The sequence below is a fragment of the Bombus affinis genome, unplaced genomic scaffold (genome assembly GCF_024516045.1).
Source record: "Bombus affinis isolate iyBomAffi1 unplaced genomic scaffold, iyBomAffi1.2 ctg00000886.1, whole genome shotgun sequence".
NCBI classification, from domain to species: domain Eukaryota; kingdom Metazoa; phylum Arthropoda; class Insecta; order Hymenoptera; family Apidae; genus Bombus; species Bombus affinis.
In genome coordinates this window covers 22,735-39,438 of record NW_026109419.1, presented here as the reverse complement: position 1 = coordinate 39,438, position 16,704 = coordinate 22,735, and the positions used below count along the sequence as shown (strand labels likewise).

The following is a 16,704-nucleotide window of genomic DNA, read 5'->3' as shown; positions in this document are numbered from 1 at the left end:
GTATTGGTTTTTAAAATCAATATAGCTAACCAATGGGCACACTTTTAACAAGGGTGATGGAACATACCAAAAATCTTTCAAGATGGTCTTGGCAACGGAAGAGTCGAAAATATGAACAATTATGAATGAAAAATTCTAATATTTTACAGCTGGCAACGATAAACAACTCCAGATATTCTCCTAATTAATTTACAACAAATTCGCGTATATGATCGATAGCTGACGTCCACTGTGTCCCACAGCCCTTGTAAAAACGATAAGAATTTCCTGGGAAACTTGTAGCCACGAAATGAAAAGATGATAAAACTTCTAACAAGAGTACTGAGACGAGCAACTTTGTACTTACCCCTTCGGATGTAGGGAACGTGATTAAACGTCCGCGAGTTCGAAACTTTTGTAAGTCACTGCACGGCCGCTGCTTATGGTGGAAATGTAATAGGATATAAGTACAGAGCGCGTGAGCGAACTAAAAACGCGATATAGGGGTAAAGAGAGAGACCGTTCCGTCCTTCTCTAATGCCCGCGTACTTGTACCGGAAATGTGTAACCAACGGTAAACGAGCGCCGTCAGTGTCCACTAGTGTGCATGCCTGATTAAACAAGGACAGAAAATGCTTATATACAGCCTTCTCTTTCTATTTTCCATGTCGCATCCATCTTACTATACAGTAGACAGGATTCGACTATTCCATCATTATATTCGCACCCTGCTTACGTGTGAACTAACATTGCCATGACAACAAATCGTTCGTCTCCTGTTTGATGCTCAGTTTTTCAACGGAGTTGAAGGGAAACTTTATAAGAGAAAGGAAGTGACGGATTGTCTCAAAGTAATAAACGAAAATTCCTCGTAACTATCGAAAAACGATAGTCAATACAAGGATATCATTATCACATTTAAAACTATTACAATGAACGGTGATTTATCGCTGCAAGGTACCACAAATAAGATATCTCATAATTTGCGAAAAGACTTTGGAACTTCCATGACAGTCATGAGTGTGTTTTTGTCATTGATTTGCCATATTGCGTTTTTCACAATTGTTGTTCATTTTTTGTGATATTTTTACACTCGCACATAGTATCTATGATTTTTTCTTTCGATAATTCTTATAATTATTGTCAATAATTAATTATTTATAACCATTTACGGCTGTATTATATATCATTAAGATTTATCTTTGCACGTATCAAGATAGTAGATAACAAAATTATGTTTATATATTTATATTATGTGTATATATTTAGATATCTTCTTAGTTGCAATTTTTTCGAATAATATCGGCGACCAATCGAAATAGAAATTAGTGCGGAAAGAGGGGAAGGAACCAAAATTTGAAAATCGACATCGGTAACTCAGTAGTTATAGAGTAACTCAATCGATAACGTAGATTAACTAGTTATAAATGAAAATATATTTAAATTCAAACTTTAAAAATTAGAAATTAAAAGGCAGAAGGCAAAAAAATTATCGCCGAGGATTTATATAATAATAAATAGACAGTACATTCTTTTTGTCTGTCTTACCTAGAAATAAAACAGTTAATTGAAGATTATCGTATAGTGTGTACTCATAGCATAAAATTTGTTCAATGAATTAAAAATTATATTTTTTAGATATGTAGACATTAGCGATGTATTAATCCGGAAGCTCGTCTACCTCGGAAATATCGAGTCTGCGACAACGTCGATTTGGAAATTATTCTTACAGAATATGAAAATTATTACAAGATGAAATTCCAAAAATATCCTATATTGTGCAAGAAAATAACTGAAAAGGAAATAAAGACGAGGGAAATGACAAATGCGAACAAAGTGTAAGAATTTAAATTATTTAACACTATTCAACGTTCTCAACGTATTCAACGTATCGATTACAATATCATTCAATCTTTGAAGAAGTAGTAAAACGTGTCAAATCTGTTAGCAAACAAACGAGAAGTGAGTCTGTATCTGGGTCTGTGAAAGGGAGGAATGCACAACAGAAGATGAGGGGTGATGCTACGGATGATATTAATCTCGCAATGACAGTGACATCAATTTTCGCCAATGAAAGCGATGAATCTTCATCAGAAGAGGAGAGCTATTTAACATCTTAATGGAACAATCCACGCAATCAAAGATATCAAAATAGGCTCAGAAGCTTTATATAGACAATCTGGAATTATGGAAGATTATTGAAGACATTTCATGCGTAAGTTATTTTCGATTAATATACGTATTGTAAATACTGATTTCAGTAAAGCTTTAAATAACGAATTACATAACACTTACGGAAATTAATACGGAGATTATGCGCCATTTCATCTTTGTATTGTCGTAGGAAATCATACTGACAAAATTAAATGTATATTGGGACAACATCGTAGGCCTAGAGGAATGTAAATCTGCTATTAAGGAGGCCATTGTGTATCTCCTCAAGTACCTTATCTTTTTTAAAGGCCCATTTTCTCCCTGGAATGTCAATGCACCTTTTTTAACATAACGGCCAGCTCATTGGTGAGCAAATGGAGAGGTGATTCCGAGAAGTATATCCGTGTAAGTTGATTTCCTTTGTCTATGAAGAAGAGATTCTGGAATATATCATATATAATAATAATCATATATAAATAGAATAGTTACATTAATACATTTGTTAAACTGAACAGGTTTTATTTGAACTTGCCTATAATTTTTCGCCTACAATTATTTTTATCGACGAGATTGACTGGATAGGCACAAATAAAGGAGTAAACTGTACATTGTCTGAACCTGCAAAGAGATTCAGATCAGAACTTCTTTCTAGATTGGATGGATTAGTATCTAACGAAAATTCTAATGTAGTTCTTTTGGCTGCAACTAATTGCCCTTGCTATGTATATCACGCTATTTCAATGTTTTCTAAGTAGAAAATATCTTAATATCATAATTATTCATTATCTTAATCTTAATTATTGTGTTGTGCGGAATATTCCTTTGTTATTATTAATATAACAGAACAATAATATTTATTGTAAATATATTATTAGGGACATTGATGCAGCTTTACGCAGATGCCTTGAAAAGAAAATATACGTATCATTACCAAATGAAGTTACTCGACTTGGTATGTTCAAATTATACCTTAGCAACCAGTTATTAGAGAATATGGATATTGTAAACCACATAATAAAATCTACTGAAAAATATTCTTGCGTGGATATAAAATTGCTTTGTAAGCAAGCATGGCTGCTCGAAATAAGTCCAATATGGGAAAAACTTGAAAAAAAAAAAAAAAAAAGAAACATCTGTTACGACTTTGAAATATGAATTAAAGAATTATGAAATAATAGCAAAATTGTTAAAAAACAATGTCACCTACAGTTACGGATGTGGATAGATATGAAGCGTGGAATAAATATGTATGCCATAAGAACATATTTTAAAAAATATAAATGCTTATCATATAAAAAATATAAAAATATAAAAATATAAAAATATAAAAATATAAATGGTTATAAATTATTAATATAATTATCGTTCGAAAAATTGTTCGTGTGCGTGCATGTATGTGTGCGCACGCGTTATAAACAAGTTTGAAATGTTCGTTCTACATATATGTATACGTGGTATACATCTTCCCTTATAATATATAATATGTGTAATCTGAGTGGTAATATCTCCACGTATTACATATGTGTTAGTGTATTTTATCGATAATCTGTCTTTTATTTCCTTTTATCTTATTAACGCATGTATGGGCGCGTATATGCGCCGGGCGAAAGCTATGGTTATATATGGGATTGTTAACAAATAAAAATTAATCTAGGTGTTATTAAAGAAATTTGTTTCACCTTCTAAACTTTTTGATGATTGGTTTACTTTGAATATTTTGCATATTTTTGCATATCATGAGCATTTTGTACATTTCTATACATTCAAACTTTCTATGAATATAAAATGATCCGCACTACTATCTACTTCATAGTATACTCTATACGTTTAAAATGCTCCATTAGAAGCTTAAATCTATCAAAATACAGCTCCTAGGGAAATGTGAATTTTCACATGAACACATAATATCGATTTTCTCATTGAAACGTATAGGCAGGTATATACTAGCATAAGCCACCTTCGGCATTTGGCCGTATGATGCAGCACTAGCTCTGTAACATAGAAAACCATAGGCGTCAGTTCTTCTTATTTCCTCTTTGATATATGTTTACTTTAATGTCACTTATTCAGACGCTTGATACATTGTCGGAATGAAATTTTAGTAATGTGCAAGTAATTTTGAGTAGATTAATAAAGTATAATAAGATATCAGATTCATGTACGTAGATTCAAGTGACATCAATCTTTATGTCTAGTATATACATGTGTATTGATCTATAAGTCAGTGTTAAAATAACAAATAAATGGCAGAAGAAGGAAAGAAGATTTCCTTCGGTTTTGCGAAATCTATTAAGAAACCTGTGTTAAAAAATGCTATTCCACAAGAAAAAAAGAAAGTTGATTACATTGAATGCCTTGATGAGAAAGGTATTAAAGTAATAGGGTGAGTTCAAAAAGTAAAATTTATAATCAAGAAACATATAACCTCAACCTAACCTATAAAAATCACCAATAGCGGAATATATATATTTGAAAACAATTTTTTTATTTCAATGAGGAAGAAAAAAAAGATGAACCTCTAATTATTCCATTACTAGGTTCAAAAACCTGGCATGATAGAATTCTTAATAAAATAGATGCAGACATTTTCCTTCCGAAGGCAGATAAGGAAAAGGTAGGAGACGCTAGTGTTAACGAGGCAAAATCAAAGCTATCTAATGGAAAAACATCGCCAATAATATCAATAAAGAAAGAGCCAGTTGAAGATAGTGAAAATAAAGTTGTTACTTTAGAAGAGCAAGCGACTAAAGAAATCATTGGGGAACTTAAGTCAAAGAATAAATATGAAACTAAAACAAATGATTTAACTTTACCTTTAGTAGAAGATGAATCATTAAGAGGCAAAGAACAGGTACGTTATCAACATATTGATGTGCAATGCACAGATGTATTACATTTGCATATTATAAATATCGTTTTGTATTTTTCAGTCTACGTTAGAAGATTATGAAAAAATTCCTATTGATGCTTTTGGTGTAGCAATGTTAAGGGGAATGGGATGGCAACCAGGAAAGGGAATTGGTTGAAATGAAAAGTATGAATTTTACTCTGGATTAAATTAATTATATGTATTTAATACATCACTTATTGGAAAGTAAACAGAGAACATCATTTTTTATTTCACAATCGTTTATTCTAACTATTACAGATTAGTAGCAGCTGTCATACCAGAATTACGACCAAAAGGTATGGGTCTTGGAGCAGACAAAGTAGCATTGCAGAAGAAAAATACAGATTTCAAAAAAGAAGAGGAAGAAGTTAAAATCGAGAAAGGAACATTTGTGAAAATTATAGCTGGAGAACAAAGTAATAATTATGGTCAAATAGAAGGATTCGATGATGATGCAGGAAGGCTCATAATAAAACTAGCTCTTGGTGGAAATATAATATCTGTAAATGAATTTATGGTACAGCCAGTGACTAAATCAGAATATTCTAAGAACTCAAAAGTTCAAAGTTAATATGAAGTGTTAGTTTTTCATTAAGGGACATTTAAGAAAATAAATTTGAATTGACATATACATATAAAGACATAATCGGACATGTAGAAAAACTAATTCAAGAGTACCTGTAAGTGTGTTGTTGCATGCAATTTTTTAAAGGTCCCTTCTATCTTTATATAAAATATGATAAATGTAGAGGTTTTAGATTTCAGTATTTTATGGGGTTAATTTCAGATACAAAAAAGTATGAGGAATATAAGGACAAGGAATCCAAGGGACTCAAGCAAAAGATGGATAGAAAAAGATCAATGTCCCCTGACCCCGAAGACGGTGAAGAACAAAAGTAGTAATAAAAGAAAGAAAATCGGAAGTACGATGCACAATAAGAACAAGTATGATAAAGTGGGGGATAAAAAATCAGAAAGACGAAAAAGACGCTCCGAATCTAATGATGACAGCGATAGTGATTCTGAAAAGAAGAGACGGAGAGAAAGAAGTAACTCTAATAGTAATGATTCTTATAAATTAAAAAGATTGAAGAAGTCAAAGAAACGTAAGAAGTACGATTGCTCGTCTGAAAGATCAAGTAAAAAACGAGACGACGAGAAAGATCAAGATCTCGATCATTTAGTAGGCAGTAATATTTTCCAGGAACGTATTCGGTCATTTTACTTTCAAGATAAATTGTACAATTTTATTTATACAGATTTTATAATAAAGTGTATTTTTACAAAAGTATATTTCTTTTCTTACCCTTAACTGAAAATTACATTTAATTATAATATGTAATAATGTTTACAATTACATCAAAGTTAATGTCCTAAACTTTATCAATAATTATTAAAAATCCCCGCGTATTGCTTACGTAATGTTGATATCGAGTAATACCATACATAACCTCAAAGAACATTATGATACTTACGAACATCGTTAAACAAGTAGTGCGAACGATGTCGAGTAAGTATTCACTATGTATAAAGTATTTATAAATAAAAAGTATGGGAAATATATAACCGAGTGTATTTAACTTTTCCAACATTTTAGCATTTCGCTTGGCGTTGGTACAACTTCAAGTAAATGAAGTAAAAAGCAAAAATGTAGAGCGGGCAGTTTCCTACATTTCAAGCGCGAAAGAGCATAATGCTGATATTATCGCTCTTCCTGAATGCTTTAATTCACCATATGGAATACGTAATAATTTGTTTCTTTTTCTAATAATTTATTATATGTATAACAACTATATAGAAAAAAGTAAAAGTAGACAAATTACCTTAACGTTCATACTTCCATAAAGATTGTGAATTGACTCGAGAATATAGAATTTCCCCATTTTTATGATTATCGTGATTTTTGTATAAATATATTTTTTAAGATACTAATAATTAGATACTTATAAACTAGTATTATCAATTATTTTGTATTTATAATTCCACCTATAATAGTTAAAAATTAAAGTTAGTTAAAATCTAACTTTATGTTTCAAAAAGTACTAGCAAAGTCGTTAAGTAACAAGTCACTGGTACTGACCCAAATAGCATGATTGTAATTAAACATTTCTAAATATTCATTTTTCATCTTGAACCTGTAGAAACAATTTATTATATGTACTATTATCTAAGTAATTATATATTTAAGTAAATCTAAATATAAAATTTAGTTATTTTAATAATTTAAAAAATAAAAAATTGACAAACATTTCAACCTAATTTATGGTTGGAACAAAGGACAGTTATTTTTCATTAATTGAAATATTGCAATGCAGAATAGTTTCCAAAATACGCCGAGAGTATTCCTGATGAAACGGTGAAACGAGCGTTGCTTTATCGAAGGCAGCTAAGGAAAACAGCATTTATGTAGTTGGTGGTACGATACCTGAAATAGAGGGCGATAAATTGTACAATACCTGTACTATTTGGGGTCCCGATGGAACTTTGATAGCAAAACACCGGAAGGTAAATAATATACCTCCATGTGGCTTTGAAATTGAAAATATTGGGGTGGAGAAAGTGACTCTATCTAGGAATAATTTAGGAATATGCATATGTACATACGTGTACTATAACCAATTCTATAATTTAAAAAATATGTTATAGGTTTATAAAATACGTTTTGATACGAGAAACATACATTTTTGTCGTAATATAATATATAAATTTTTGTACAATATATTTGTTTTGTAATATAAATTTTTCACATAGGAAAAAACTTATTTTTTCTTAAAAAATATTCCTTCTCAAATATTATTAAATGATAAAACTTTTTAATAAAAGAAAGTGATAAAAACGCTGTCAGTTATTAAATAAAAAACAATTAAAGTTTAGAAGTTCGTAACATTGATGTTAAATTACAAAAGTTACAGCAATAGAGTTAGCAACTATATTTTTATGTTATTAGGTACATCTATTCGACATCGACATTCCCAACAAGATTACTTTCCGAGAGAGTGATTCACTCAGTCCTGGTAATTCCCTAACAATGTTTGATGTGAAGGGCTGCAAAATAGGTATTGGCATTTGCTATGATATCAGATTCGAGGAAATGGCACGCATTTATCGGAACAAAGGTACAGTAGCTTAATCGAACAATACTTAACTAGCATGAAAGTAACTATCTTTCTTAAATATATTCTATATAAAATATAATCAATATAATCTGTAACTCTGTATAAAAAGGAGCTTAATTTAAAAAACCAGTATATTCGCTGAAAATGAAATAAATAAAAGAATTAGAAGCACGACAAGAGGACTGTTCTCGCATATTCATAAATTATGGAATATGGACTGTGCAGCTACAAAGTTAACTAAAATTCAGTGGTCTCGTATTTCCCATTTCTCTGTGTTAGGTTGCCAAATGCTGATATATCCGGCGGCATTCAATATGACCACTGGACCACTGCACTGGTCATTACTTCAGCGTTCCAGAGCGAATGACAATCAATTATACGTCGCCTGTATATCACCGGCTCGTGTTCCTTCAGCAAGTTATGTCGCATGGGGACATACACAGTTGACAAATCCCTGGGGGAAAATCCTTTATGATTTGGAAACTCAGGAAAATATGGTGGTCACCGATATCGGTAATTTCCAGCTTAACATTAAAAGCGAGAAATCCATGATGTAATTAACTTTTAGTCTCGTTGGTTCATCGATTTTGCCGGCTCCCTCTGTATTTGTTGAATTTATTAGCAAGCATTACTTATTACTTCGTATGTTTTTCTTTTCTCTCAGATTTGAAAGTTGTTGAGGAAGTAAGGGCTCAGATACCTACATTTTCTCAAAGACGTACGGATTTGTACGACACTGTCTATAAAAAGGAGTAACTCTACACTGAAACAGAAAATGTTTTCTTATAATATTTCTACTACAATACCGTTTTTTTTTTTTTTTTTTTTTTTATGACTTATTACTAATTACTTATCATTTGTACTAAATGAATAACTCAATTAAGAAAACCAAAATGTTATAAATAATAATCTGTATATCTTGTGTATCAATATGTAATTGGATATTGTAATAATATTGGAATGTCTTTGATCAGGGATATGATAAAGAACACGCGAAGACTACGTTCTTTTGAACATCTTTAATATCCATCATTTATAACATTAAACATCTTTTTAAATATTTAGATAGATTAATACGTAACTCTTTATATATATAAACATTAATTTGAAGTTACAAGCTTAGAGAAATTGGTCGATTAATATTTATAGATCGGCTGTCTTGATGAAAGGCTTAAAGAAAGCAAAAACATAACAATGTCGCAAATATAATTTATAGTTTAACTTCTTTCTTGTATCTGTCTGCCTTTCACGATGTTTTACCAATTACAATAAGTAATTTCGACTTCTTTGCGCTCCGTTTTAACGCATTCGAGACCGAAAGAAATTCATATCAATCAGTAGGCATAATATATATAACTGTACATAATATATTATAGTATAACATAGTATATAATTTTATATTTTAAAAACATGAGGCATAAAATTTAAGATTGTCATCGACTTAAAATTAAAATATGAAAAGAATATTCCAGAGAGAGAAAAGCACAGTATCATTCTAACAAAACATTCAGATCGTACTGACACCCAGGAATCGTATTACAATAAAATCTCGGTCTCGAATGAATTAACACGAACGATTAACATGAAACACACTTGCGGCTTAAACACCTTCGATATCGAGGAAATTCAAACTTTACAAATAAAAGCAGCCTGTTCCTCTTTCCACCACAGACTCTCATACCATATCCGCTCTTATCCAGGCTTTTACTTGAAATCTCTGTCTATTTACAATTTAAATTTACCCGGACCACTCGTTGAGTCGGCAGCCCTTTATAAATATATAATGAACCCAGAACATATACCTGTGCCCCTAGCTGGTATCAGCTCTAGTAACGTTCATACCGGAACTTTCATACGACGCCAATTTGTCACGCGTGAACATCGATTCTTTCAGGGGTCACGGCTTTATGGGATTATATCCTTTAAAGTAATTAAAGTGATACTAATGATACAGAATTTTTTACAAATATTTAATATGTCCATAAAATAGGAAGTTTCGTGCTCTCTTATTTTATATTAATTATAAATTAGTAAGTTTTACATTTGTTATCTATAGATTTAATAAATTATTAAAATTCCATGAAGACATATTCTGGAACACATTAGAAGATTTTGCTGTAATTTACAACGGATGCTCCGAGTACGAACAGGCAGTAAACGAACAAATAGAAATTCAGGCTATTGTGGTAGTATAGCTCACGTGGGATTTTAAGCTCGAATTGGACTTAAACGTTACGATCGTCGTGAATAATTACGATATATACCCTGTACGACGAGCAGAGAATCTTAAATTATTAACGGCAATTCCTTTGTGCAAAGTGCAATTTTATTAACGGCCTGTAACGAATGAACGGCTCGTTTTGAATAAAGTTTACATTTAGAAAGTAAACACAGAAACACATTTTAAGAAACTAAGATATCGAGTTCTACTTGTAAACATCAAGTGCTCTTCGTTTGAGAAGATTACGAGTCTCTTCTTCGATAACGACATTAATTAAGAAGTTTCGATACCGTTTATGACATTAAGATCTCATTAGTAAAGTTATATCATTAAAATCTTACTGTTCCTAGAGAATATAATATAGTTAAAACTTCCAGAGGATCAACAGGTAAAGAAATTGTTGATAAAAGCATTGTTAGTGACAACTGACTGTAATCGATATCTGCTGGGTGAAGTTGTGTGTTCTGAGAATCTGTGTTAATGCAAGGATTCTGTTACAAATCATCAACTAAAGAGCCAGCGGGCACGTCCGACCGATCGATCGATACCACGAACCTCGAATGAATTAACGCTCAAGGTGGAACGGATTTAATAGATCGAGTGTTAGTGTAATTTGACACTTTGTTTACACTTGCTTTATGCAAACAAAGTTTGATGTTCTGAACTCGATGGTTATAAGATCTTATTGAAACTCCAGTATTTCACCCGCACGGTACGACACTTTGTTGATGATTGTCCTTGTATGTTGTTGATACTCCCCATCAGCCGTTAAATTTTGTTCGTCTATCGTACTTTTCTAGCCAGAGGTTTTCCCTGATGTTTTTCCCTACTGTCTAAGTCATCAGGTTTGCAGCTCGGGGAGGACAGATAATTCGGAATTTCCCAAAGGAAGGAGAGGTGCCGTCCGAGCCATAAAGGGACGGTCACTCAAAATGCCGAATAGATTCATTTAAATAATTATGAGAAACAAGTAAGTTTTGTAAGCACAAGTTTTCAAATGTTATAGTTTGAATCTGTTCTTATAATTTTAAAAAGACCTTACAGCCAGGATCTCTAAAAAATTCGATGAAAATTCTCATGAGACATCAATTGAAACAATTAAACGCAACAGAGAATGGGTATAATCATATAATTCCTCCCCATTTCAAAATTCATTCATATACATCGATTTTTGTTTTCATATTTGTTTTATGTGTGAAGAATATGTATTTATTGGCATCAAAATATTTTCTGTTTCAATTCCTGGTCATTTTAGATCGAAACTTCCAAATATCGTTGATTAAAAATTTTTTAATTTTTAAAATGAAAGGCACTAGTTATAGGACAAAAAGTTGTTTCAATTATTTGAACATTCTGCTTCATTCCTACAATAACATATTTTATTTTAAATGAAAACAAGAAACAATACTATTGTGTATAAGTTTAACGGAGTGACACAGGTGATTTGTAGCTAACACTGTAGCTAACATAGTTTCTGCAATATACCCTTTAATCGAATAGAAACAAGGGGATTTTAGAAATTTCTATTAACCGACAGTATTGTCAACAAGTTTTAACAATGACTGAAGGTTGCAAAATTAAATATAAAATGATTTATTAATAGCATATGCAGTGTTAAATTTGTAAATAAGCAGTTTATCTTTTAAGAATAACAAAGACACCAGAAAATAAAAATAAAGAATATTCTAATTATATTGCAAACTAACGAATAATGTAAAGAATTTATTTTTGTTATCTATATCACAGATTTTAGGTAAAATATTAATTTACTTATTATTAGGAGATTGAATTTGAAATATAATTATAATTTATAAGGGACACCTTTAAACTAGCAGATATTTGGTAGCAGTTCTCTAGCCTTTGTACAATATAACACAGTTCAGTTTAATTGAGTTTAATACCTTTGACCAGCCAGTTTCCAATTTCATTTATGGCATAATCTCCTGACAATTTCATACCCTTCGAAAGAAACACGATTTTCTATTATTGTTTTACAATCGCGGAATATGATCAGTGTTTCAATTAAGCTCCACTGTTTTAATTTCCCGTCTACGCACGATGTGGGTACACCGTTTTTTTGTTGTTTTTAGATACAAGTGACGAGAAATTATGAAATGATATTTTAAATTTAAACTGATTTCATTCATTGATTTATTGTTTATTGTGCGACAATGGTAACTTGTTTAAATAAAGATTTTATAAATAAAATATTTAAGGTCTAAAATAATAAATTAACACATGTGAAAACATTAAAGCTGTTACCCTTATTCATGGTCTTGTTGGAACGTGTTTAACGAGCGTAACGTAGGCGTGAAAACGAAAACGTTGAGACTCTTGTGGCGTAAAAAGACTGAATTCCTCATAAAAATACAAGAAACGAATACAAGAAACGTGCACATAGTTTATTCTCGACCTTGGATACATAGAACCAAAAAAAAAAAAAAGAAAAAAAAAATGGGTTTTCTGAAACTTTCGTTTCTCGTGATGAGTACTTTATGATGCAATAAAAAATTTTGTCTGAAAATTATACTCAAGATCAATTTCATGATCCATTTTCTCTAACAGATCTCCATCTTCCACAGCTATAACAAATAATTTTTTCACACTCTATACATTTAACATCGATTATAATTCTGATAATTGAAACACCGAACATCAATGTGTTTATTCACTACGCTAACACAGATAACAATTAACAACTTTGACAACTTCCTGGACACCCTGGGCAATAGATTCATAGCTGGATTCCTCGGCTGATCTCTCCTCTGATCATTCCCCCGTGATAGTAACATAAATGTCCCCTCCTATTGAACCCTTCACTTGTGCAGAGATCATAGAAGCAATCAGTCGCCTAAACCCCAAGAAAGCAGCAGGTCACCACCTAATAGGAAATAAAGCAATCAAGTAACTTCCGATAAAAGGGATTGCACTGGAAAAAAACAAGAGATTAAGAAAAAATTCTGAAAGAGACACAAATCAGTAGTATTATTTTATATTACGTTGCGAATTACTTTTCAAAGTAATTCGCAAGTAAGTAATTTCAAAGTATTTCAAAATATAGAATAAAAAAAATTAAAATATTACAATTACCATCAATAAGCTCAGCGTCCACATATGACTATGTGACACATAGTGATTGACGCTTCCAGATATGGGACTATGGTTCTGAAGTGAACCATTTCTGGGTGAGTCATCGACGGTAGTGACATTAAATTCGATCGGATCTTCTGTGGGGTTTAGGCATTCGATGTTGCAACATCTGCGTTCATACCGGAACTTCTTGCACTTCTGTAATAAAAAGAAATCGATTAATTGTACGGATCAATCGTCACTAGACTATTTGAAAATTCAGGTTATTCAAAGAATGAAAGAAGAAGGAATTGCTCCAATTCCACCATTGCTTTAGCAAAACTAGTATTTGAGAACCATTAGTCAAATATATTATAACACTAATACTAATACTAACGGTTTCACCGTCGAAAAGTGGATCTTTCTAGCATGTCTACGCAAATGAAGGTTGGAGGGGGGAGGGGGAGGGGGGAACTGTACATGCGCCAAACACCTTTACGTTCGTAATTTTTCACACAAATTTACAACTGTAGGGAAAAAATTATCTCTGATGTTTCAGATGTTAGAAATTGACAATATCGCATAACGGAATGCTGTGTTCTAGATATTCTATTTTTGTTACGAAAGTGGTACAAACGAAGTCCACTTAAGAATAGTACAACAAAATCGGTTGACGTTAGGTTATCATGCAGATATCGCGGCTTTTGCTTTGGAAAGCACGCAACTGCCAGTCTCGTCGTCCCTTGTAAACGAGAGAAAGATATTGTAATTGGTCGGGATTAACATAAAACTCGTCGCATGCGATCAGATGGCCTGAATGTTTAAAAAACGAGAGTAGAGTGCGTGCTACGTGGTTCTAACAGTTTAGGCGGAAACTAATTATTGTAACCGGAGCCGAGATATGTAGCGATATTACTTTCCTCGACAAAGCGTATAAGGTGAGGAAAGAATCGCGATAAGGTAGAACAAGAGACAGGAATTCTTTACGTAAAGCAGATCTGTCAACTAGATAGAGATCCTACAGCTATAACTACAGTGAATCCGTACTCTGGCGAATTGTCGTTTCACAAATAAAGCTTCTGAAAAACGGAATTCATAGAATATAACTGCTGTTGTAAGAATCTATATATCTGATTTTGCTGCCGTATTTGTCAGAACGTTTGTTTATCAAAAAAACGCATCCTCTGTAATCTTCTGTAGTTTAACAAGGCACAGTTAATAAAAGAGATAGAGCGTTAAACGGTGACGATTTAATCACAGTTAAATAGATATTGGTCTCTTTAGTTAAAATGCCCTATGATTTATTTGCATCATTTTTTTTCCATGCAATTTAAAATATTTAAATAAACAATATTTACCAAATATTCAAATATTTAAAGAAACAGTAGTCCATACAATATAATTTTATTTGATGGTTATTTGATATTTAATATTTTGGTTTACATACAAAATTGAAATTATACTTTGCTTGAGGACAAAAATTCTAATTGCATTCCTAACATATACCAATAATTATTGATCGAAATAGAAAGAACTGCAGGACTAGGAAGATTACTTAGCATCTTATATAGCCTGGCAAGGCTCGAACGTTTTATCTTCCTGTAGATTTTCTTTGCTTTTAGACTTTCCTTCCATTTCTCTGAATTGGTATCTTCTGTACACTATTTATAAAAGAAGAATAAATTACATGTTACATCCAAGTTACCAATCCAAATAATTTTAAGTAAGAAAAGAGATCTAATGCAGCAGTTTCCACTTAAATATAGATCCGACGATTATTTACGAACAAATAGTATAAATCTTTTAGCAATATGAAATTCGCAATATTTATTCAAATATTTATATTTATAGTACGCCATTAGCAAAGAAGACATGTTTGCGTGCGTTATCGATTTTACGCTTTTGCCACGCAAACATGGAAATTGCGATTCGAAATTGAATTTGCACTGGAAACGGTTGACGTTACGACATCAATAACATATTTCAAAAACACTGACGATATCATACGGAATCAGAGAGATTCTATGAGAAGTTAAACGCATAATCATCCTATTGTAAATAACAGGAACAGAAAGTACACAAGGAATAATACAGAATCATCCTATCATCCTATCCTATTATACAGGATTGCTTTGATTCGAGCTCAAACATAGGGAAATCTGAAAGAATTTTTCGCAGAATTTCCTTCCCCTTTGAATTAGCTTTTATACAGAACGACTTTAACCTTTTCAAGGAAATACCTATAGAGTGTGACGATCTATGATTTTAAATAGAGAGGTATATCTGAAAAGAGGTGGATGTAAAACGTAGCATATAAAACGTAGATCAAATCTTTATTCAAGGATTTTTTCTCTTCGCAGAGAATCAGGTTTTCAAGAACGATCGAATATGTATGCACTTGATTTACACGTGAAGTTGTCATTAAAAATATTGTTGCGTTTAAAAAGATAAATATTCATTTAAATTTAATGAAATTGTTAGTCCAATTGTTTTAAGCTTAAAGATATGTAGGTGTCACATTTATATATTGAAAACCTGGGAGCGGCATTAATTAACAAACCTAGTCACGCGCACACGTACTTTAAAACCATGCTTGAAAATCGATATTCCCTGAAACAATGCATCGTTCTGCGCTTCCAATTTATTTTCGCACGAAGAATCAGTCCATTCATCGTTGCCGTCACCATCGCTACTGTAATCTATATTACTCGAATAAATTCTATATCTTGATTGGAAAATCGCATATTTTAACGAACTTTCTGTGTTTTTTTTTTTTTTTTCTATGATTTTAATTGGCAATTTCCGAAATTGAACTATAGCTTGAGAATAAACCGATAATATTTGAGGGTATATATACATACATCATGTTTTTGATGGGTTTTGTAGTAAAATAATTGTAGAAAAAGCAAACTTTTTAAGAAAAAATTACCATATTCGAGTAATAAATTATAGAAAATTACCAATGTAATTCAGCTAATTAGTGCCCCAGTTAATTTCGATGTTCACTACCACGCCACTTAAGAAGTGGTTTCGTGTCCGAGCGGATTTCCCCCACGTAAAGAAAAAAAGAAAAAGAAAAAGGAAAAAAAAAGAAAAAGAGAAAGGAAGAAAAAGAAAAAGAAAAAGGAAAAAAAAGAAAAAGAGAAAGAAAAAGAAAACGAAAAAGAAAAAAAAAGTTAATTTGGATGTTATAAAATGTTATATAACCAAGAACTTATCTTCTACTTGGTAGTCGCATAAGAGAAGACCGAGCCATTGAATCGCTCAAATCGATT

At 31.7% G+C, this 16,704-nt stretch overlaps 2 protein-coding genes and 3 long non-coding RNA genes across 7 annotated transcripts in view; 3 read left to right on the top strand and 2 right to left on the bottom strand.

The window, feature by feature from the left end:
* Nucleotides 1-1,173: 1,173 nt before the first annotated feature.
* LOC126928376 (uncharacterized) overlaps nt 1,174-16,704 on the bottom strand; it is a 33,198-nt gene continuing 17,667 nt past the window's right edge. The window contains exon 3 of the long non-coding RNA XR_007716588.1: nt 1,174-1,527. This is a non-coding gene — a long non-coding RNA (uncharacterized LOC126928376). The remainder of the gene's footprint in view (nt 1,528-16,704) is intronic.
* On the bottom strand, nt 1,816-2,423 carry LOC126928375 (uncharacterized). The gene is made up of 2 exons (XR_007716587.1): nt 2,275-2,423; nt 1,816-2,158 (listed from the first exon to the last, which is right to left on the bottom strand). It is a non-coding gene; the product is annotated as an uncharacterized LOC126928375 (long non-coding RNA).
* Nucleotides 2,461-3,308, top strand: LOC126928379 (uncharacterized). Its single transcript, XR_007716590.1, has 2 exons — nt 2,461-2,538; nt 2,649-3,308. It is a non-coding gene; the product is annotated as an uncharacterized LOC126928379 (long non-coding RNA).
* On the top strand, nt 4,884-6,914 carry LOC126928373 (G-patch domain and KOW motifs-containing protein-like). The gene is made up of 4 exons (XM_050744136.1): nt 4,884-4,984; nt 5,064-5,167; nt 5,282-5,540; nt 5,811-6,914. Exons 3-4 carry the CDS (start codon nt 5,322-5,324, stop codon nt 6,333-6,335), a joined length of 744 nt encoding a protein of 247 aa, XP_050600093.1. The 5' UTR covers nt 4,884-4,984; nt 5,064-5,167; nt 5,282-5,321; the 3' UTR covers nt 6,336-6,914.
* LOC126928374 (omega-amidase NIT2-like) lies at nt 7,219-9,804 on the top strand. 3 transcript variants are annotated; one of them, XM_050744137.1, is made up of 4 exons: nt 7,219-7,528; nt 7,971-8,139; nt 8,419-8,652; nt 8,804-9,804. In XM_050744137.1, exons 2-4 carry the CDS (start codon nt 8,052-8,054, stop codon nt 8,893-8,895), a joined length of 414 nt encoding a protein of 137 aa, XP_050600094.1. In that variant the 5' UTR covers nt 7,219-7,528; nt 7,971-8,051; the 3' UTR covers nt 8,896-9,804. The 3 variants fall into 3 exon arrangements, with proteins under 3 accessions (XP_050600094.1, XP_050600096.1, XP_050600095.1); XM_050744139.1 differs by lacking the exon at nt 7,219-7,528 and adding an exon at nt 7,597-7,619; XM_050744138.1 differs by lacking the exon at nt 7,219-7,528 and adding an exon at nt 7,749-7,899.

What these genes read in the sequence shown, in the direction of transcription:
- LOC126928373 (XM_050744136.1), top strand. Translation starts at nt 5,322, where the DNA reads ATGGGTCTTGGAGCAGACAAAGTAGCATTGCAGAAGAAAAATACAGAT. An exon ending in TATCTGTAAATGAATTTATG is followed by an intron (nt 5,541 to 5,810) that starts GTACAGCCAGTG and finishes GGTTAATTTCAG; the next exon opens with ATACAAAAAAGTATGAGGAA.
- LOC126928374 (XM_050744137.1), top strand. Translation starts at nt 8,052, where the DNA reads ATGTTTGATGTGAAGGGCTGCAAAATAGGTATTGGCATTTGCTATGAT. An exon ending in ACGCATTTATCGGAACAAAG is followed by an intron (nt 8,140 to 8,418) that starts GTACAGTAGCTT and finishes TCTCTGTGTTAG; the next exon opens with GTTGCCAAATGCTGATATAT. An exon ending in TATGGTGGTCACCGATATCG is followed by an intron (nt 8,653 to 8,803) that starts GTAATTTCCAGC and finishes CTTTTCTCTCAG; the next exon opens with ATTTGAAAGTTGTTGAGGAA.